This window comes from Amyelois transitella, chromosome 3 (genome assembly GCF_032362555.1).
Source record: "Amyelois transitella isolate CPQ chromosome 3, ilAmyTran1.1, whole genome shotgun sequence".
Lineage (NCBI taxonomy): Eukaryota > Metazoa > Arthropoda > Insecta > Lepidoptera > Pyralidae > Amyelois > Amyelois transitella.
This window is the reverse complement of record NC_083506.1, coordinates 12,402,845-12,425,198: the sequence shown is the minus strand read 5'-3', so window position 1 is coordinate 12,425,198 and position 22,354 is coordinate 12,402,845. Positions and strand designations below refer to the sequence as shown.

The window sequence follows — 22,354 nt, the reverse complement described above, 5'->3', positions numbered from 1 at the left end:
ATCCCTCACTATAACAATATCATCGATTTCAGGCTCAGACTTTTTAGTAAACCATTTATATCTCTGATTTAAGGTGATCAAATATTCATTAGACCATCGCTTCCAAAAGTCCGTTACCATTTTTTGAGTAAGCTTCCACCTTTGAAGCCCTGAAATATTAACCGTTGAATGATCTTCATCTGGTATTACGACAAGAGGTTCACCTACTAAAAAATGACCAGGCGTTAGCGGTAATGGATCATTTGGATTATCACTCAAACAGTACAAAGGACGTGAATTAAGACACGCTTCTATCTGGGTTAACACAGTAGATAACTCTTCGAACGTAAGAGTTGAGTCCCCTATAGCCCTTTTCAAGTGGGACTTTGTAGACCGCACTCCTGCCTCCCAAAGACCTCCAAAATTTGGTGCCTGAGGAGGAATAAAGTGCCACGTGGTTCCTTCCTTGGAAAGTAATTGACGGAATTCAAACGGAAGCTGAGCTGTAGCCTTTTGAGACATGTCTTTTAACTCCTTGTCTGCACCAACAAAGTTGGTTCCGTTATCACTATAAAGATCCTTGCAGTGACCTCTTCTAGACACAAACCTCTTAAAGGCGGCAATAAAACCTTGGGCGGTTAAATCTGAAACAGCTTCAAGATGTATGGCCTTTGTAACCATACAAATAAAGACACAAATATATCCTTTATAACTTTTGGATCCTCGTCCAGGAGAAAATCTAACATTGATATGACCAGTAAAATCCACTCCAGCACTTTTAAATGGTCGAGTAGGAGTCACTCTTGCTTTTGGTAACTGGCCCATAAACTGATTATTGTTTTGCCGAGAATAACGAAGACATGTCATACACTCTCTATAGCATTTCTTGACCTGATCTCTACCTCGTACTATCCAAAATTTAGATCTTAAAAAGTTCAACATTATTTGAGGCCCACCATGTAATGTACGTTCATGAGCATCTAAAACTAATAACTTGGTGAGATGACTTTCACCAGGCATAATCACAGGATGCTGTTTATTAAAATCTGCCTCGGAGAACTTTATGCGCCCGCCTACTCTCAGAATACCTTTCTCATCGATAAATGGACTGAGAGTGTGCAGCTGACTCTTTTTTGACACCTGGCCCTGGGACCTTAACTGCTTTAGCTCTTCTTCGTAATAAAAATTTTGAGTTTTTCGTATGCAAAAGTCCATTACTTCATTAATTTCTTTCTTTGTAACAATTCTACTCATCTCTCTTTGATTCTCTGGAAGTTTTAAATTAACGAATCTTTTGCAAAACGATAGAACTCTCAACGCTCTCTGTAAATTTGAAAATCTGGTCCAAATAAATACTTCTCTCCTTTTAACTACAGCAGTTAAGGTTTTAACGGATCTTTGCTCTTCAACTGTTTCAAAACTCTCATTTGTAAGATGAATTTCATCATGGTGAAGAAAATCAGGTCCACGCCACCACAATTGATAGGATATTAACTCTGAACATGGCATGCCTCTCGACCCACAATCTGCAGGATTAAAATCAGTTCTCACGTGATTCCACTGAGAGAAATCCAAGATAGTTAAAATTTCTGATACACGGTTGCTCACAAATGTCGTCCAACGGCTCGGATCTCCTCTTAACCAGGCTAGTACAACCATTGAATCAGACCACGCGAAGATTTGCTCTTTAGGAATTTGCAATATCTGGGAGACTTCATAAACTAATTTAGCACCAAGAACTGCGGCACATAACTCCATTCGTGGAATAGATATCTCCTTTTCTACAGGTGCAACCTTAGTTTTTGCAGTTACAATATTCACATGAATATTATTGGACTTATCCTTGGTTCTCAAGAATACCACAGCAGCATAAGCAGCTTGCGATGCATCAACAAAAACATGTAATTCAACATGATCCTCTCTTCTTGTATTTAGCCATCGAGGAATTACGATATCCTTCACATTCAGCAAATCTTTTCTGTACGAATTCCACTCTAGCAATAGTTCCGACGTCAAAACTTGATCCCACTCTAATCTACATTTCCAGAGTTTCTGGATAAAAATCTTAGCCTTGACTATCACAGGTGAGATCCACCCTAACGGATCATATAGCCTTGCAATTTCTGATAAAACCTTTCTTTTGGTGACATTCTCTTGAGATTCTCCATCATCTGGCAACAAATAAGTGTACTCAAAATTATCTGTATTCTTATTCCAACAAATACCTAGAATTTTGACAGCACTATCTGACTTTAATATCAAATGTTGTTCAGATCCTCTGTGTTCACTGATGTGATTCAACAACCTCTCACTGTTACTGCACCATTTTCTCAGACAAAATCCTCCAGCACCCATTAACTTATTCATTTGTTCATAAATTTTTATAATGTCACTCTCAGTTTCTGATCCACTTAAAAGATCATCCATATAAAAATCTGTTAAAGTAATAGATGCTGCTAAAGGGTTTCTATCATACTCATCTTTGGCTAACTGGTGCAATGACTTCACTGCCAAATATGGAGCACACGCCGTCCCAAAAGTAAGTCTCAACATTCTATAATGTTTTAAAGGCTGGTTTGGTTCAGATCTCCATAAGATCCTCTGACAATCGGTGTCCTTCTCATGCACAAGGATCTGTCTGTACATTTGCACAAGGTCAGCAACTAGACAGAACGGATGACGTCTCCACCTCATGAGAATATGTCGTAAATCCTGTTGAAGTTTTGGACCCACTAACAGGCAGTCGTTTAGAGAGACATTATTAGTCCCTTTACACGACGCGTCAAAAACTACTCTTACTTTGCTTGTTTCCTTGTCTAGTCTAACAACGGCGTGATGGGGAAGATAAACAACTCGTTCATTATTTATTTCTTCCACATCTGTGATCTCTTCCATATGATTTTGATCAATGTAATCCTGCAAAACGTTTCTATACTCCTCATATAAAGAAGGATTTCTACTTAACTTCTTCTCCAAAAAATTTAATCTACGAAGTGCTATGTTCTTTGACTGACCGTAAAAGCAATCTGGATCTGGATCTCTGAATGGAAGACGTACTTTATAACGGCCATTCTCATTTCTCTCTGTACTACTTTCATAAATCTCTTCGCATTTAATTTCTTCTCTACTCATTTTCTTAACTAAAGAATCGGGCTCTCTCTCTATTTCCCAAAACTTTTGTAAAAGTTCATCCTCTTTAACTCTAATATGAAGAGAAATCAATCGCTTAGATGAAGAAATACCACTACTGACACGACCTGTCAAAACCCATCCAAATTGCGTATTTTGAGCAATAGGACCTCGTTTATGTGGATGTTTTAACAAGCCATTCACAATAATCTCGCTATGGACTTCGACTCCTAAAAGAAGATCAATTTTCTCAGGTGACCCATAATAAGGATCGGCAAGGGACAACGACTCAAACTCAGGCCAATCTTTAATATAAGTCTTATTTGTAGGAAGGAAAGACGTAAGACTACTCAAAACAAAGGCATCTACTTTAATAGAAAACTCGGGATTATGAAGGGACTCTAGCTCTAAAGAAACCATACCTTTTGTTCGTGTTTCTCCCTCTCCTACACCAGATATAAGACCATTCACAGGTTTTTTCTTAAGGCCTAAAGATTGGACAGTAGCCTCAGTTACAAATGAAGCTTCTGACCCTTGGTCGATCAGAGCACGCAAAACCTTAGACAACCCGTTACATGTTACAGCCTTAACTCTAGCGGTAGCTAATAAAACTTCACTATCTCTTCCTTGCACAAAGTGGGATGTAACTCTTGTCTCCGTTTGAATGCCTGATGCACTTGGTTCCGCCGGCACGGGATTCTCAGCACTTGTGGTAGCCGGGGATGACTCTGGTAATTGACTCCGGTCAAAATGCAGCAGGGTGTGATGTCTGCGCCCACATCGGCGACAACTCGTAGGCTGACGACAATTCTTTACAGAATGATTCGATGAAAAACAATTGAAACACAGTCTCTTGGATTGTACAAACTCTGATCTCTCTTGAGGAGACTGGCTCAAAAATTGTGGGCATACATAAAGCAAGTGATGGTTCGGACACATTACACATGCAATCTTCTTTTTCTCTTCTTGGACTGTTGCATGAAATGACTTTTGCTTAGGTGCGACTTTGTTCGTAGGACTGTTGAAAGCAGGTTTTTGTTTACCACCAGTATCAATCATCTCAAGGGTACGGAAACGCATCTCCAAAAACTTAACAAGCTGACTCCAATTTGGCAAATCTTCTGACTCAGTTTGACTAATCTGTAACTCCCAAAGCTTGCGTGACTCTATATCAAGTTTCGAAACCACCAAATGGTTTATCATTGGATCCCAAGAATCAATATTTATACTCATATTCTGAAGTGATTTCAAGCAGGCTGAAGTCGTATCAAGTAACTGTTTGATCGAGGATGCAGACTCAATTGACAAATTTCTCTGAGAAAACAAGCGCTTAAGAATTTCATTACAATTAAATCGCTTATTATTATATCGCCGTGTCAACTGTTTCCACGCTTCTTCATAATTGATATCTGTAGTTGACAAGTTCTTTAACAAATTTTCAGGTTCCCCAGACAAACTACTCTTTAGATAATGTAGCTTCTGCACCGCACTTAAGTTACTATTCTGATGAATCAAAGATTGAAACATATCATAAAATGCCTGCCATTCTTCGTAGGATCCAGAAAATTTCGGTAACTGAATCTGCGGCAACTTCGCTTCACACTTCACCTCCATTTTCTCTGAACACGATTTTCCAGGACCTGACGTATTGAATTTCCTTAAATCGTCCTTCATTCTCGTCTTATAATCTGTATATGTTTCCTCAAATCTTCCATACATATCTTTGTTAAAATATTCTAACTGTTCTCTCTTCTCTTTGTTAACATTTGATACAATTTGAAAATGAATATTGTCAAAGTTACTAAACAGTTTTTCTAAATTTTCCATTTTGGACTCAATATATGATACGGATATGCGCTCCTTGGGTGATTTTCTGTACGTAGAATATGCTTTAAATAATCTCTCGTAAATATCATCTTGCTTCAGTAAAAGGGCCTCCATGATGACAAAGTCAAATTTTTTCTAAATGTCAAAATTTGCGAAATTTTTTACAAGTCCAAACTCGATAGGATTATTCTAAGTCCATGATAACTTTTTGGAAAAATGTACAAGTTCCGAACACTGCTCACTCTTAGTCACTGTCTTCAAGATTTTTTTCACTTCTTCCCGGGTTTCGGCACCAGATGTCGCTACGGTTGCGCGTCGAATAAAACAAACCACCACTGCTGCTAAACTCATTTACTCGGAACTTTCTTTGACCTTATATTAGATACAATGCAAGAAACCATATCGCGTTCTAATATTGAACAGAGCCATCTATGTAACCACACATTAACTATAAGAATTAAACTAAAAATAATTATCTAGAATAGATGGACACTTGTATCACATAAAAGCTCACTAAACAACGTCTCAATTTCCTACGGGGTGGAGAGAGTCCGCAGACACATTAAATATAGAAAAATACAAACTAGGATTACTAATTTGGACATCAAGAAATAGTTATCTGGCCAGCAAGTTGTATAATATTAAACATAAAACTGTAAAAAGTATTCAATTCTATTTTTTCTTAATCAAACAATAAATGAACATTGCGAAAAGTACACTAATAAATTTTGAGATTTCGTTGTAAAATGTTGAACACTTCAGCCGACAGGATATTTTTTATCTAAAACTGTTACTTGATACCAGATGTCGCTACTGGTATTACAGAATTTTCTCGAAAAGTTTCTATAAATTAGAAATATACTTGATTTCTTATAACCATAAATCTCTATGATGTTTTAATATTTGTTTGTGATTATTTGAGCACAAAAAGCGAATATTTTCACATTGACATTAATTAAAAACTAGTTTTTCCCACTCTCCGGTAGATGGTACCACTAGTAAGTACTTTGACTATTTTTACACGCATTTTGTTTACCGTTCAAGTAAGTCAAATATGTCTTTATTTGCATTTAACTTTATTCAGTACGGAGGTAGACAACTAAATTAATATGTTCTAACAAAAGGTCAAGTCAAGAGTTTTCTGAAACTGACGACCTTGCATGAAGAGAGTTATGAATATGAAGCGAAAGAAGTATGCAGGGATCGTGGCAAGTGGAAAAATGTGGTCCTCTGCCTACCCCTCCGAGAAAAAACGTTATTTATGTATGTCATATACCGCCTAAATACCTACATTGTCAATTATTTTCACGTTATTTCGTAGAAAATTTTCACCAATAACTAAAGCTACACTAGAGTTCTCTTGTACAGAAAATGTTTATACAATTATAGATAGTATCAAATTGCAATGCAAATATATCTCATGAGGATTGACATAGGTAATAATAATATTTAGAACGTGTTTTTTATTTGTTAATGTATCTAAATGATAAGTGCTTATAAAAATAAAGATTCTGATTTCTTTGTAGAAAATTTTGCGTTTAGTCGCAGTGGTCGGATTCACGCCGCTGATCTAAAAGGTTTCTGGTTCAATCCCCGGTCGGTTCATGATGGTAAAAGTACGTTTCCTTATTGGCTTGGGTCTTGATTTTTATCTATTATAATGTAAATCGTTGAGTTCGTATTCTATTACACAAATTAGCACATTGAGGCTAGCTCAGTTTGTGTAATTTGTGAATTTATATATTAACTAGTTTTTGCCCGCAGCTTCGCTCCCGTAAATTTAGCGCCATCTACAAAAGTGACGAAGCACTTTGATTTTCTAAACTTGGATTGAAATTAGCAATCGAATTTAATAAAAAAAAATTGAATTTAAATATATCTACGTGATATTTTAAGATGATTAATTAAGTTCTGCCTAACCCGCAAGAAATAGAGACGTGATTATATGTATGTTTGTTAATTCAGTAGATAAGATATAACAAAAAAAACTTATTTTCACAATTATACCATAATATTATCCAAGAAGACCTGTTGTAAACATTACAATGATTACATCTGGCAGCGAAGACGCTCAATGAACATGCGCGGCACGTCATGCGCAGTGCAAACATTCTGAAAACAGAAATAGGAAAAACCGGCCGGCGTTCTGAATACTCGCATCGCAAATTCCAAAAAAAAATATGTCCTTGCTGCCATTTTTGCTGCAATTGGAGCGTCCTTCGCGTCTCCAAGACCAACATTTCGCTTTGGCGTTAACTCCTGAAGATGTTCTAACAATAGGCGTTCCACAAACCAGGGAATACCATCGTCCGTGGAAACAGCTATCCAACATGCTGAGAGACGTCGGATCCACTATAAAAAGCGATAAACGGAAATTCGAAATCAATTTGGACGTCCAGCATTTTTCGCCTGATGAAATCTCAGTGAAGACAGCTGATGGGTTCATCATAGTCGAGGGTCGGCATGAGGAGAAGCGCGATGAACATGGATGGGTGTCCCGTCATTTCACACGTCGCTACGCTTTACCTGACGGATGCAATTTGGATGCTGTCGAATCCCGTTTGTCATCTGATGGAGTCTTATCAGTCACTGCACCTTTGGAGTGTCCGAAAGAATCCAATGAACGTATTGTTCCAATCGTACATACAGGACCTGTCAAGACTCAACCGGAACATTCTGGTCTTGGGAACGGAGAGCCCGAGAAGAATCTTGAGAATGGTCAGTAGGTCAGTTTCTGGCAATTTTCAAAAGTAGGCATAATTTGTCATTTCGAAATTAGTCCCTAGTGTTTTTTCATTTTAATATAATCGTTTTTAATGTATTTGCTGCGTTGTATTTTACATTTTATGTTTATTCTATGAATTCGTTCAAAAATTTGTTAATACCAACACAATGTATCGATAAATCGTCCACTGGACTTTAATTCCTCTTATTAACTGTAATTATTTTTAAATAGATAGCACATAATTAATTTTTAAATTTATTCCTACTATGTTCATTTAGATACATTGATTAGCTGAACGTGGCCTGTTAGTCTTTTCAAGACTGTTGGCTCTGTCTACCCCGCAAGGGATAAAGATGTGATTATATGTAAGTACATTGATTCGGCAGAATTGTTTTTATTTTTTTGATCATGCAGGCTGTAATTTAGATATAATTTCTGGTATGTAATAAATTTCTTATGTGTTTTTCAAACTGTATTTTTATTGAATCCTTCCTAACTTATTTTAATACCTGCTTATTACTAAAACGCTTATAGGTAAAAATAAAAATAACCGAACGGCGCGTAAGTTGACCTATCCACAATGCACGTTTTTTATGAAGCATCAATTGAGCTGTCTTATGAAAGCCATTAAATAATGTTTTTTTTATTTATTGCCAGAGAAATTTCTTCCATAATTTTTAATTTTTGAAACTAATAGCTAATTAATTTACTCTTAACTACTACTTATTCATTATTACACTTATACATATAATAGTAACTTACTAATTTAATTCTTTTTATTAACTTGAGTAGTTATAAATTTAAATTTCTGTGAATAGGTATGCAAGACCAAATTGCAATTTTTAATAATTTATTTGCTAAAACTAACTAGCTAGTTAACTACACTAAGTTCTCTGTCAGACCCAATTGTTTACTGGTAGATAATTATACTTCTAGCATTAGGTCCGCCAATTGTGATATACCTACATTTGTATTTTGTAGAATGAAGTTTAAATAAATAAAATAATTAATTGTAAGGTTCTTATATCTACAGCACTTTAATTTATATGAAGTTTAAAATTCATTGCTTAGAGAATATTTTTTAATAATTTAAGATCCAGAAAAATTTCAATCAATAAAGTGTAATGTAGTGGACGATAAGGTCGGTCGGGTAGTCGTTATTTTTTTTTCTTAAGCATGTAATAAACAATTAACCTGCAATTGGTTTTATAGCCAACAATAGGTTCTGTGATGTAGAAAGAAAGAAACAATCTCGTTGAAGATTGGTCCATATAGGGATCCGGTACTATAAATAAATACCGAAATTAATTTTCTAGGACATGGAACTAGGTATACCTAACTTAGATCTCCGGTAATAATTATAAAGTAGGTAGGTATCACTCTATTATTGAGGAGTAGGTAAATAAAAGAAAAAAAAAATCATTTACAAGATAAAATTTATTACATAGGCGGTAATCACAAAATCATAGCACAGGTATTATTAAAAAAAAGTAATCAGTCTTTAAAAAAATGACTATTTTCGACGTATTCACTTAGCCTCGGCTAATTCATTAGATCCGATTTGCTTCTTGATTGGCCCAGTGTGGGTTATTGGCACAATCCGCTCACCTGTCGACGGCAAAGCCAAGACTTTTGGCGCGGTGACGGTCAAAACACCATCTGAAGATAACTTCGACTCCACAGTGTCAGGCAAACATCCTTGTGGTAGCGCATACCTCCTCACGAAATGCCTAGAAACGTATCCGTGATCGTCTCGCTTCTCTTCATGTTTACCTTCAATGACAACTTGGCCGTCGAGTACTTTGACATTTATCTCTTCTGGCGCGAAATGTTGCACGTCCACGTTCACCTGGAATTTCTCATCGTCGGTAGTAATTTTTGTACCTAACTCGTTCAGTGCCAGTTGGTTCATGGCCGCCGACAGCTGTTCCATGGGCCGCATCAGGGTTTCCAATGGCCGGAATGAGTTGTTCCAGTGTCTTGGATCGCCGAAGTTCCTGTGTGCTAAAGAAAATGGCGAGAAGCCGAAATATTCGTTTGGCCTGAAGAATTCCCTCTCCATGAGGCGGAAAGGTCGTTCCAGATCAAAATATGGCAACAGAGACATTTTTGATAAATTTGTTTTTGCGCACTCCTTAGTTTCTCACACTCTTGTAAGAATTGTTTTGTTTGTCGTTACTTTACTGACTGCACCGCTAGGCGCGCTTCCCGCTTTTATATGGGCGCTGAGTTATAGCGCCACCTACCAGAATATTCACGAACAATACAGAAAGCATTCTGGAAAGCCCGCGATGCCCCGTGCTCGTCGCCCGACCCCGCACTATCCCATGCCGTCATTATATGGAAACTAGCGACATCTAGCGGTGAGTAGCTGAGTTGTTTATAGCTTACTTTTCTAGATTTTATAATCCAGATAATTCGACGGCAATGACCTTGTTAGTATTTTTAGTGTATTATTCTAGTAATTTCAGCGCTTTGCCATTAAAAAATATATGACATGACATGATTTAAAAGGTATCAAATAGGTAAAAATAGTTAGGTTTATAGTTATAAAGTTATTGATTACATTTAACTCTTTGACGTCTTTGACCTTGAGTTAGTCTGTGTCTGCCCCCAGTTACCATTCATAATAGAGTCAAATTTAACCATTTGTTTTGTCGATTCCTTATGGATACCTACCATATTACGAGCTAATGGCATTTTTTTTAAATCTATTTGCCGTTTTCTTAAGTTTGACCTGGAGAAGTGCTGGGAGATGACGCTTTTTTATCAACACTCGATAAAAATCCATACCTACAATAAACGTACCTATAATAAAATAGTAACTGACCGCGATGTCTGTACTTCAAAGAAATTGGCAAAAAATCTATATTACACATTCATACATAGTCACGTATATATACCTTGGGGGAAGACAGCGCCAATAGTCTTATAAAGGACGGCTTAATGATATAATTGAGATTCAAATAGTGACAGGTTTCTAGCCAATCGCCTACAAGAAGAATCCCAAATTTATAAGCCTATCCCTTAGTCGCCTTTTACGACATCTATGGGAAAGAGATGGAGTGGTCCTATTCCTTTTTGTATTGGTGCCGGGAACCACACGGCAATCTCAATTCCATCATAAATCCATACAGCCGACTGTGGCCATTCAGTCTTTTTAAGATTCGGCTCTGTCTGTCCCGCAAGGGATATAGACGTGACTTTATGTATGTATGTAGAATAGAATCTTAATTTGCTTTTGATAAGGTGTAGCATAAAACATATTTTCTCCTGGTCAGCCATTAATTATCTATAGCATGTTAATGGTTATTATAGATAATATTTATTACACACTGCTGTGCCCGCGACTTCGTCCGCTTGGAATAGTTATTGTGGGCATCATTGAAGCCCTCAATGATGAATAACTTTCCCCGTTTTTTTTTCACATATTCCATTATTTCTTTGCTCCTTATAGTTGCAGTGTAATGATACTCGTAAATAGTGTAAAGCCTTCCTCGATAAATAGTCTACTAAACAGAAAAAGAATTTTTCGTTCGAACCAGTAGTTCCTGAGAGTAGCGGGTTCAAACAAACAAACAAAATTTTCAGCTTTATAATATAGTTATGTAAAATTTATAGGGAGGAGCCCAGGGTGCGCTTTTGAAAATATGGCGAAATAATGGCGGTCGAGCCAAACTATAGTTCCCGCTACGGAAACATACATACATACAGAAAATCACGCCTCTATTCCGGAGGAGTAGGCAGAGACTACATCTTTCCACTTGCCACGATCTCTGCATACTTCACATCCACATTCATAACTATCTTCATGCAAGCTTGGTGGTTTCGGGTACTCTTGACCTGACCCTTTACCAGGACTACAAAAACAATCTTGAGTAAACAAATTTCATTCATTAGTTTCAGATATCTCTCCTTGATCTTATTTACTCATGAAACTTATTATGTTACGGCCCACAGATAATACAAAACAATATTAAATAATTAAGTAATTAATGATGCCGATGACTTTATTATCAATACGTAAGAATACTCTGTTATCAGTGTATAATATACATGAGAATGTTAACATTAAAGATAAAATTATATTTTTCTAGATGACAAACACATTTCATGTCTTGTTCCATTACTGGGTAGACAGAGCCGATATTCATATGACCTTAAGCCACGTTTAACAAGATGACTTGAGATTTATAGATGCCTTTGCTAAACTTCAGTTAGTAGGTTTTCTGACAAAGTTTAAATAATAGTTGGTGCGGAAGTATCTAATTTCAGAGATTTTCTTATAAATAAATATCTACGGGACAGATAACACAGATTAAGTTATAATCTCAAAGTATGTTCAATACTCGTGTTACGAGATATTAACTCAACGATACTATTTTTTTTTTTAATAAAAACTTTTATAGATAAACATCCAAGAACCAGGCCAATCAGAGAAAGTTCGTTTCTCAACATGCACTGGCCGGGATTCGAACCCGGGACCTCTGGTGTCACAGACATGCGCACTAATGCTGCGCCACAGAAGCCTTCCATAACTACCTTAGTTTTATATTTTTTTATACAGATATACAAAGAATCACGCCATTATCTCCTACAGGGTAGACAGAGCCAAACAGTTTGAAAAGATTGAAAGGCCACGTTCAGCTGATGGTAGATTCAAATTGTGACAATATGCTAGTCGGTCGCCTAAAAGAAAAATCCCTAGTTTATAAGCCTATCCCTTAGTCGCCTTTTAGTCCATGGGAAAGATATGAAGTGGTTCTCTACTTAAGTGTCGCGGGAACCACACGGCACTTTAGAACAGAAATATAATAGCATAATTTAAAATACACACCCTGTATGTTTGTTTATAATACATTTATAATTAAAAGCGGGGCCAATAGTTTATCAGTTCAGTCTCACAGACCTATGTAGTTGTTCTAAACGGATGGACCTATAGTGATAAGCCATTATGGGTGAATTCTGGAAAATTGTTAGTGCGTTTTGTGTCTGCTGGTACAGGTGAGATCAATTTAGCTAGCCTGCAATAGGATAGGCTATATTATTAAGCTAAATTGTGGCTAATTATCTATCTATTTTAAGTTTAAGATAAACTTGATCTTTACCCTTGTGACTTTTGGCTATGTCTACCCCGTAGAAGTAACGTGATATCGGTAAATTTTATTACTATATATTTTTTAATGCAGTTTTGAATATGTATGTTATGACGAGAAAAAGGTTATAAACAAAATACTCAATTAGTTTTTTTTTATATACGTAATGTAATGCAAAGGAATAGACTTATAAACTTGGGATTCTTCTTTTGGGCGATGGGCTAGCAACCTGTCACTATTTGAATCTCAATTCTATCATTAAGCCAAACAGCTGAACATGGCCTATCAGTATTTTCAAGACTGTTGGCTCTGTCTACCTCGCAAGGGATATAGGCGTGATTATATGTATGTGTGTATGTTTGTCATCCATATTTATTAATCTCTTCATACAATCAATATTAACCTACGCCTTGTTACATTAGTATTTTGTGAAGTTTGAATGAATAAATAACTATATGTAAAGTGTAGCGGGAGCGATGATTCGGCTCGACCGCCACCAAAGGGAAGATCCGCCAGGCTAGGTGTTATGCCTGGGGCTCCAACGATGTTGTGTCGTAGGTTGAATATATGCTCTAATCCGTGAAATCTTTGCTTGCGCGATTTAGACTATTCATTGTTTTTGACTGATAGCGTCGCGTGATTTTGTTTTTGTGACTTGTGGCGTATATATGTTGCCACATAAGTAAAACATTTTATGTTTATTCGTCTAATCCACGATTTAGATTTAAGAGATCTATATTTGTAAATTGACGTCCTATGAAAATGCTGCAGTGTAGTTTGTTCCGCCGCTTCTTCTACACATGCGCTTTGGAAGCGGTAGTAGTTATAATTAGATTTAAGTTATGTGACGTCAATAAGTGATACCTTGTATCCAATTTTGAAAATAAATCTATTCTATTCTATTCTAGTGTGAACGCCGCTCACGTTGCTGAGAAATCTGGTGCTTGTTTCCCCCCAGGGTTTGCCTTTGGCGTCGCCACAGCTTCCTACCAGGTGGAAGGGGCTTGGAATGTATCAGGTAAAAAAAATTGTGCAATAAATCAATACAATCATCCCAATAAATATAGTAATAATATGTCTGTATGTATGAATTTCATACATACAGATTATTATTATTACTATATCCTTCCTTCTACGTCTTGCGGGGTGAACAGAGCCAACAGTCTTGGAAAGACTGAAAGGCCACGTTCAGCTGTTTAGCTCATTAATGGAATTGAGATTCAAATAGTGACAGGTTGCTAGCCCGTCGCCTAAAATAAGATTCACAAGTTTATAAGCCTATCTATAAGTCGCCTTTCACGACATCCATGGGAATGAGAAGGAGTGGTCCTATTATTTTTTCTATTAGTGCCGGGAGCCACACGGCACATCCATGAATTTAATGGAGTGATTTTTTTATTGTACCACACGGCATTTAGCTTAGATATAATTAAAATATGAGTTTTTTTATATCAATTCTCTTTGAAAATCTTTAACTTCATTTTCTTACTTCATAACTTCTCACTATAGCTTTGGTACAATGTCCATCCCGGGTATGTGATTTATCTTATGTATATTTATGTAGGTTGATAATATTTATAACATATTTATGTATGTACCTATAAACTTGGGATTCTTTTTAAGGCGATGGGCTAGCAACCTGTCACTATTTGAATCTCAATTCTATCATTAAGCCAAATAGCTGAACGTGGCCATTCAGTCTTTTCAAGACTGTTGGCTCTGTCTACCCCGCAAGGGATATAGACGTGACCATGTATGTATGTATGTATGTATATATTGACAATAGAATAGACTATAATTTAACTCAGCGCCAACTGCTAACCTTTTCTCTGGGTGAAGTTTTATACACAATTTACAGGTTACCTGGAAGAGATCGCTTTTATTGATAAGATCGCCTTCTGAGCTGCTATGTTTTAATACATTATTGTGAATTTGCTGTAATTTATTGGTGCAATAAAGTGTTATTATTGTATTGCATTGCATTGCATTGTATTGTGTTGTGTTGTGTTGTGTTGCGTTGTGTTGTGTTGCGTTGTGTTGCATTGCATTGCATTGCATTGTATTGCATTGCATTGTATTGTATTGTATTTTTACGGCTTCCAGGTAAAGGGGAAAACATCTGGGACCGCTACACCCACGAGCACCCAGAAAGGGTATTCGACCACCAAAATGGCGACGTGGCAGCCGACTCCTACCACCAGTGGAAGGAAGACGTGGGCCTTTTGAAGCAGCTAGGAGTCAACTTCTACAGGTTCTCTATATCCTGGTCGAGGATACTGCCCACTGGGTTCAGCAAGTGAGTTTAAAGTACAGTCAACAGCAGAGAAAAAGTGACCAGTGATATAAATTGAGAACATTAGCATGGGTCGGGCTTCTCTGCCGTGTACTGTACCAAGAAGAGCATCTTCATAACTCTCTTCATGCAAGCTTGATCATGCAAGAAAGAGCCCTTTTTTTTGCGTAAATCTCAGTTACATTCTCACCTGTGCCGTGTGGTTCCCGGCATCAATAAAAAGAAAAAGAATAGGACCACTCCATCTCGTTCCCATGGATGTCTTAAAAGGCGACTAAGACTTATAAACTTGGGATTCTTCTTTTAGGCGATGGGCTAGCAACCCGTCACTATTTGAATCTCAATTCTATCATTAAGCCAAACAGCTGAACGTGGCCTATCAGTCTTTTCGAGACTGTTGGCTCTGTCTACCCCGTAAGGGATAAAGACGTGATCATATGTATGTATGTATGTGCGTTATTACCTCTCTGGAAAAGAGCTCTGGGTTTGCCTTTGACCATGGATCCTGGATTGGGTGATAACAAGAAGCGACTCCCATCTGACCTCCGCAACCTTTGCAGGTAAACTGTCTTTAATCGATCATGTTGACACATGCAGTTGCCTCAATGTGCAGGTTTCCACACGATGTATTCCATCACCGTAAGAGCGTAGGCTACAAGCTCATGACTTTACTCTCCTAATTTAACCTTTTTAATAACCATATAGACACAATATTGAATTGAATGTTTTAATTGACTTATTTATTAGTGCCGTGTGGTTCCCGGCATCAATACAAAAAAGAATAGGACCACTACATCTCTTTCCCATGGATGTTGTAAAAGGCGACTAAGGGGTAGGCTTATAAACTTGGGATTCTTGTTTTAGGCGATGGGCTAGCAACCTGTCACTTTTTGAATCTCAATTCTATCATTAAGCCGAGCAGCTGAACGTGGCCATTCAGTCATTTCGGAACTATAGGCTCTGTCTATCCCGTAAGGGATACAGACGTGACTATATGTATGTAATATTCCAGTGAGATAAACGAGGAAGGAGTTAAGTACTACCAGGACCTGATCACGGAATTGAAGCGGAACCATATAGCGCCAGTCGTGACCATGTACCATTGGGACCTGCCCCAGCCGTTACAGGACCTGGGGGGCTGGACCAACCCCATGATGGCTGACTACTTCCTGGATTACGCTACAGTGTGTATCGAAGATTTTTATTCTTAACGCCTAAACTTATTATTTTCAAAGGAAACATTGCATGAAGAGAGTTATGAATGGTGATGAAGCGAAAGAAGTATGAAGGGATCGTGGCAAGTGGAAAGATGTACTCGTAGTCTCTGCCTATTTCCCGGGAAATACGCGTGATTTTATGTATGCATTTTTTAAGTTTGATGGTGTAGGTAGTCTTTGTTGCAAATTTTACCGAAATCTGTGCATCAGTTTAAGATTTAAACACAAAAAAAAAATGTTTCATTTTATGAACTAGAAAAAACTATTAAATTATGGAGGGACTCTTGAAATTTCAAGTCAGAAAGATAATAATCTCACTTTGACGAGTTCTCATTCATCAAAGCTGAGAAGTTTGACTGTTGGTTTGTTTAAACACGCTAGTATCAAATAATAAATTTTCGTAGATAGATGCCATTTGTAAAATTTTCATCATATTTTCATCTCTATTTGATCGTCACAAATGACGTAGCCTTTCAGTCAGACTGTTGGCACTATCTACCCCGTAAGGAATAAAGAAGTTACTATATATAATGTATTTTATATGTGGTTCCCGGCACCAATAGACTAAAGAATAGGACCACTCCATCTCTTTCCCATGGATACCGCAAAAGGCAACTAAGGAATTATAAATAAATTGGTATTCCACTTCTGGGCGATGGGCTAACAACCTATCACTATTCGAAACTCAATTCCATCATTAAACCATACATCTGAACGTGGCCTTTCAGCCTTCCAATGACTGTCAGCTCTGTCTACGCCGCAGGGGATATATACGTGCTCATATGTTATACATATCTTAATCTACTCCGTTACAGGTATTTTTCAGTCTTCTAATTACTGTTACAGCTGAACGTGGCCTTTCAGCCTTCCAATGACTGTCAGCTCTGTCTACCCCGCAGGGGATATAGACGTGCTCATATGTTATACATATCTTAATCTACTCCGTTCCAGGTATTATTTGACAATTTCGACGGGCCTGTCAAGATGTGGATTACGTTCAATGAGCCTCTATCTTTTTGTCACGACGGTTATGGGGGTGATGATGCGCCGGGGGGCAGGTCTAGTGGGTTTGAGGCCTACCTGTGCGGTCATAACGTGTTAAGGGCTCACGGGAAGGTATACACCTTGTATCGAGCTAGAAAGAATGGTACCAGCAAAGGTAACAGTTTATACATACATCTATACTCTATACTAATATTATAAAGCTGAAGAGTTTGTTTTGTTTGTTTGTTTGTTTAAACGCGCTAATCTCAGAAACTACTGAACCGATTTGAATTATTCTTTCACTGTTAGATAGTCTAATAATATCGAGAGTATCTAGTCGATAAATATCGAGGAAGGCTATAGGCTACATTTTATCCCGGATTTCCTACGGGAAACGTCAACAATGCAGGTGAAAGTTGAATGAGTCGGCCATCTGCGAGCTTTCCACGCGAACGCTGCGCAAACCAACAAAGATATAGTAAAACAATGTACTAAAGATGTGAAGTACTCATTTTTTGCCACAAAAAAGTCAGCGAGATCATATATCTATCTCTTAAGGTTTACTTACAATAACCACTTTTATGTTCATTTTTTAAGATTATTATTTTCATTATAAACATAAGTTATTTTGAAACCAATTTTCTTTAATTCAGTATTAATCCTTATCCAAATAAATATGTTTATTACTTTCGGCTTTTCATGTAGACTAAAATTGCTATTTACAGTATAAAAATCAGACGAATAGGTTTTGGGATATAGTCGTTATAAGCAATTTGCAGCGAAACATTTAATACGGCGAACCAGCGTTCTTTCTAATACGCGTGACCGCCTGACCGCCTGAGGAGGATGTTTGCAAAAATAAATATGATGCCCAAAATAACTATTCCACGCGGACGAAGTCGCGGGCACAGCTAGTACATACATATAATCACGTCTATATCCCTTGCGGGTTAGACGGAGCCAACAGACTTGTGAAGACTGATGGGCCACGTTCAGCTATTTATTTGGCTTTAAGATGGAATTGAGATTCAAATAGTGACAGGATGCTAGCGCATCGCCTAAAGAAAGAATCCCAAGTATATTAGCCTATCCCTTAGTCGCCTTTTACGACATACATGGGATAGAGATGGAGTGGTCCTATTCTTTTTTGTACTGGTGCCGGGAACCACACGGCAGACACACGGCCACACGGTAAGGGATTATTTTGAATATTAAATTTTTTTGTGCCGTGCGGTTAACCCAGCACTAATACAAAAGAATAGGACCACTCCGTCTCTTTCTCGTGGATGTCGTAAAAGGCGACTGAGGGATAGGCTTAGGTATAAACTTGGGATTCTTTTTTTAGGCGTTGGGGTGGCAACCTGTCACTGATATCGAATCTCAATTCCATCTTTAAGCTAAGCTGAACGTGGCCTATCAGTCTTTTCGGGACTGTTGGCTGTGTTTACCCCGCAAGGAATATGTATGTTATGAAAGAGAGAGAGATGTTATGATAAGAGATCTCCACTTGCTACATGTTTCACAATGAAGAATGACCAGGGAAAGATATGGAGTAGTTCCCATTTTAAAGTACCGGAAACCACACGGCAGTATAGTAACTGTCAATAAAACAGGCTTTCATTCCAGGTCTCATTGGAATCACACTGGACATGTCATGGATCGAACCTGAGACCACTTCTAAGGAAGATAAGCAGGCGGCTGAAACTGCAAGACAATTTATGGTAAGTCTTCTCATTGAATATGATAGCCGTGTGGTTCCCGGCACCAATACAAAAAAAGAATAGGACCACTCCCATCTCTTTCCCATGGATGTCGTAAAAGGCGACTAAGGGATAGGCTTACAAATTTGGGATTCTTTTTTAAGCGATGGGCCAGCAACCTGTCACTGTCAGTTGTATCTCAATTCTTTCGTTAAGCCAAATAGCTGAACGTGGCCATTAAGACGAAGTCGCAGGCACAGCTAGTTATATATAAAGTACCTATTCTAATTATTTTATTCTTTCAGTTCGGCTGGTTTGCGCACCCCATATTTTCGGCAGAGGGCGACTACCCTCCCATCATGAGGAAACGGATTGATGCCAAATCCAGGCATCAGAATTTCGCCCGCTCCCGCCTCCCGCACCTCACCCCCGATGAGATCCGAAACATCAGGGTAAGTAAAAATATACATACATACTTACATACATACTTACATACATACTTACATACATACTTACATACATACTTACATACATACTTACATACATACTTACATACATAAAATCAAACCTCTTTCCCGGAGGGGTAGGCAGAGACTACCTCTTTCCACTTGCCACGATCTCTGCATACTTCCTTCGCTTCATCCACATTCATAACTCTCTTCATGCAAGCTCGGTGATTTCGGGTACTTTTGAACAAAAGTATAAATATATCTTTCTTTCATCTTCAAACGTAACGCTTCTCAATCCTGCTGGGATTGACTTTATACATACATACATATGGTCACATCTATATCCCTTGCGGGGTAGACAGAGCCAACAGCCTTGAAAATACTGATAGGACACATTCAGCTGTAGGTATGGCTTACTGATAAAATTGAGATTCATATAAAGTGACAGGTTGCTAGCCCGTCGCCTAAAAGAAGAACCTTAAGTTTATAAGCCTATCCCTTAGTCGACTTTTACGACATCCATGGGAATGAGATGGAGTGGTCCTATTCTTTTTTGTATTGGCGCCGGGAACCACACGGCACTTTATGTATGTATGTACTCAAAAAAGTCTTACTACCACGGGACCTTTAGTTTGAATTTTATTTAACTCTTTTAAACATAATCATCCACTTATTAACATGGCAAAAATAAAGTAAATATACATACATACATACATACATATAATCACGTCTATATCCCTTGCGGGGTAGACAGAGCCTTGAAACAGTCTTGTAGTCTATATGTATGTGTATAATTTTGTGTACATAAATAAATAAATAAATTTATGTCAATTCTTCAAGGGTTCCTTCGACTTCCTTGGGCTGAACCATTACACCACGTACTTGGGGAGCCCTGCAGACAATCCTGACAGTGGGGAACCATCGTTCGCAGACGACATGGGCGTTAGAATTACCCAGAAACCAGACTGGCCTAGGTCTAATTCCACTTGGCTGAGGGTAAGTAGTTTTTAATGGGGTGACAAGGGCTGATTATGATTTCGATCTAGTAGTGAGTTTTTTTTTTAAATGGTGAGACTGCCTCGTAACCTAACTCTTTAAAAAGGAAATTAAACTTGGATTCTTTCTCTGTAATAGCATCGTTTAGAAACCTATATTTTAATATTGTTTTGATGAAAACAACCAACAAAGCTAACGCGAAAACACAGGGTCAGTTATAATGAGAAATGTAGCCACTGATAAATCTATACATATAATAAATCTGTAGAAGGGCCAATTCTGGACATTGAAAATATCTGTCTAAAATATTCTGTATATTTTTTGTCTGTCTATCTATCTGTATGTTCATCACGTGAAAACTAACAGTTTGATTTCGATGAAACTTGGTATAATTATACCTTATTATCCTGGGCATAAAATGGGATTAGTACTTTTATCCTGGAAAAATACGAAAAAAATCTTAATTTTTCAGTTTTATCCATAAACGTTGTTCTATAGAACCGCGAACACACGTTGCGTTACCCGCAGTGGATTCAGCGCCGTAATAAGATGCCATTGTCAGATTTACTCAAAATGGAGAAATAAACTATCCACGCGAAGACCGACATCCGCGCGGATGGGGTCGCTGGCGGAAGCTAGTATGTTGAATAAAGCTTTTAAAATGGCCGAGACCAATGCTTCTGACTCTCGAATTATTTATTATGCCACTGATTTACTTCTGTTAGAAAACTGAAAAATAAAAATCTTTCCAATTTTTCAGGTGGTGCCCTGGGGTTTCAGAAGGATCCTGAACTGGATCAAAAAAACCTATAACAACCCCCAAATAGTTGTCACTGAGAACGGGATCTCTTTAGGGCCAGGAGTCCACGACCCGAAGAGAGTTAACTACATAGAAAGCTACCTTAGAGCATTGCTTGACGCCATCTTGAAAGACAAATGCAGAGTATTCGGATACACGTATTGGAGTCTCATTGATAATTTTGAGTGGATGAGAGGATATTCGTAAGTGAATTTTATTTTATTTTTATACGGTCAATTTTTTTCTTTCCCATATATGTTGTAAAGGGCGACTAAGGGATGGGCATGTAAAATTGGGATTCCTCTTGTATGATGGGCTATTTCAATCGCAATTCCTTCAAAAAACCATACAATTGAACGTGGAGACCTGACCACTTTTTGTACAAATAAGTTTTCGCGCGATAAACTATCACCCTTTCGCTTTTCATTATGACGTGCAACGAGACAGCGATAGTTTATCGCGCGATAAAAACGGCGTCGCGCGTGCCATGCCACGGAGTCAGGACAGGACTTCATGTTTATCTGCCCTTGACTGTACCAATTAACCATTTTAAACGTTTGACGATTGGCTGTCCCGATATAAATAAAACATACATACCTACATACGAGTATAATCACATCTACATCCCTTGCGGGGTAGACAGAACCAACAGTCTTGAAAAGACTAAATGCGGCCACGTTCAGCTATTTGGCTTAATGACAGAATTGATATTCAAATAGTGACCGGTTGCTAGCCCATCGCCTAATAAAGAATCCCAAGTTTGTAAGCCTATCCCTTAGAAAAGAAGAAAGAGTGGTCCTATTCTCTTTGTATCGGTGCCGGGAACCACGCCACCAATAATAAGCTTGTAATAAAAATAATATTTTCAGGGAAAGATTCGGCCTTTACGAAGTGGACTACGAATCGCCGAACCGCACGAGAACGGCGCGTCTCTCGGCGTCGTACTACAGTCAAATTGCCAACACACGTTGCCTGCCTGACAACTACGTGGGCTATACAATAACCGATTAAATTATAAGACTATAAATTATAATGGCACAATTTATTTCTTGGAAAGCATACATATACATATAGTCACGTCGATATCCCTTGCGGGGTAGACAGAACCAGCAGTTGTTGAAAAGACTGATAGGCCACGTTCAGCTGTTCGGCTTGATGAT

General features: G+C 37.9%; 4 protein-coding genes across 4 annotated transcripts; 2 read left to right on the top strand and 2 right to left on the bottom strand.

Moving 5' to 3' along the window:
- Positions 1-88: 88 nt before the first annotated feature.
- LOC106132978 (uncharacterized) lies at positions 89-5,049 on the bottom strand. Its single transcript, XM_060949008.1, has 2 exons — positions 1,475-5,049; positions 89-149 (listed from the first exon to the last, which is right to left on the bottom strand). The coding sequence occupies exons 1-2, from the start codon at positions 5,047-5,049 to the stop codon at positions 89-91; spliced, it is 3,636 nt and encodes a 1,211-aa protein (XP_060804991.1).
- A 1,881-nt stretch (positions 5,050-6,930) lies between these two features.
- LOC106132984 (protein lethal(2)essential for life) lies at positions 6,931-8,116 on the top strand. Its single transcript, XM_013332564.2, has one exon. It carries the CDS (start codon positions 7,116-7,118, stop codon positions 7,659-7,661), a length of 546 nt encoding a protein of 181 aa, XP_013188018.1. The 5' UTR covers positions 6,931-7,115; the 3' UTR covers positions 7,662-8,116.
- Positions 8,117-9,079: 963 nt separating this feature from the next.
- On the bottom strand, positions 9,080-9,845 carry LOC106133000 (protein lethal(2)essential for life-like). Its single transcript, XM_013332588.2, has one exon. It carries the CDS (start codon positions 9,765-9,767, stop codon positions 9,189-9,191), a length of 579 nt encoding a protein of 192 aa, XP_013188042.1. The 5' UTR covers positions 9,768-9,845; the 3' UTR covers positions 9,080-9,188.
- Positions 9,846-12,545: 2,700 nt separating this feature from the next.
- Positions 12,546-22,227, top strand: LOC106132998 (myrosinase 1). The gene is made up of 10 exons (XM_013332584.2): positions 12,546-12,664; positions 13,665-13,774; positions 14,860-15,052; positions 16,062-16,233; positions 17,218-17,425; positions 18,877-18,971; positions 19,256-19,402; positions 20,240-20,395; positions 21,156-21,397; positions 22,064-22,227. The coding sequence occupies exons 1-10, from the start codon at positions 12,615-12,617 to the stop codon at positions 22,203-22,205; spliced, it is 1,515 nt and encodes a 504-aa protein (XP_013188038.1). The 5' UTR covers positions 12,546-12,614; the 3' UTR covers positions 22,206-22,227.
- The last annotated feature ends 127 nt before the right edge of the window (positions 22,228-22,354 follow it).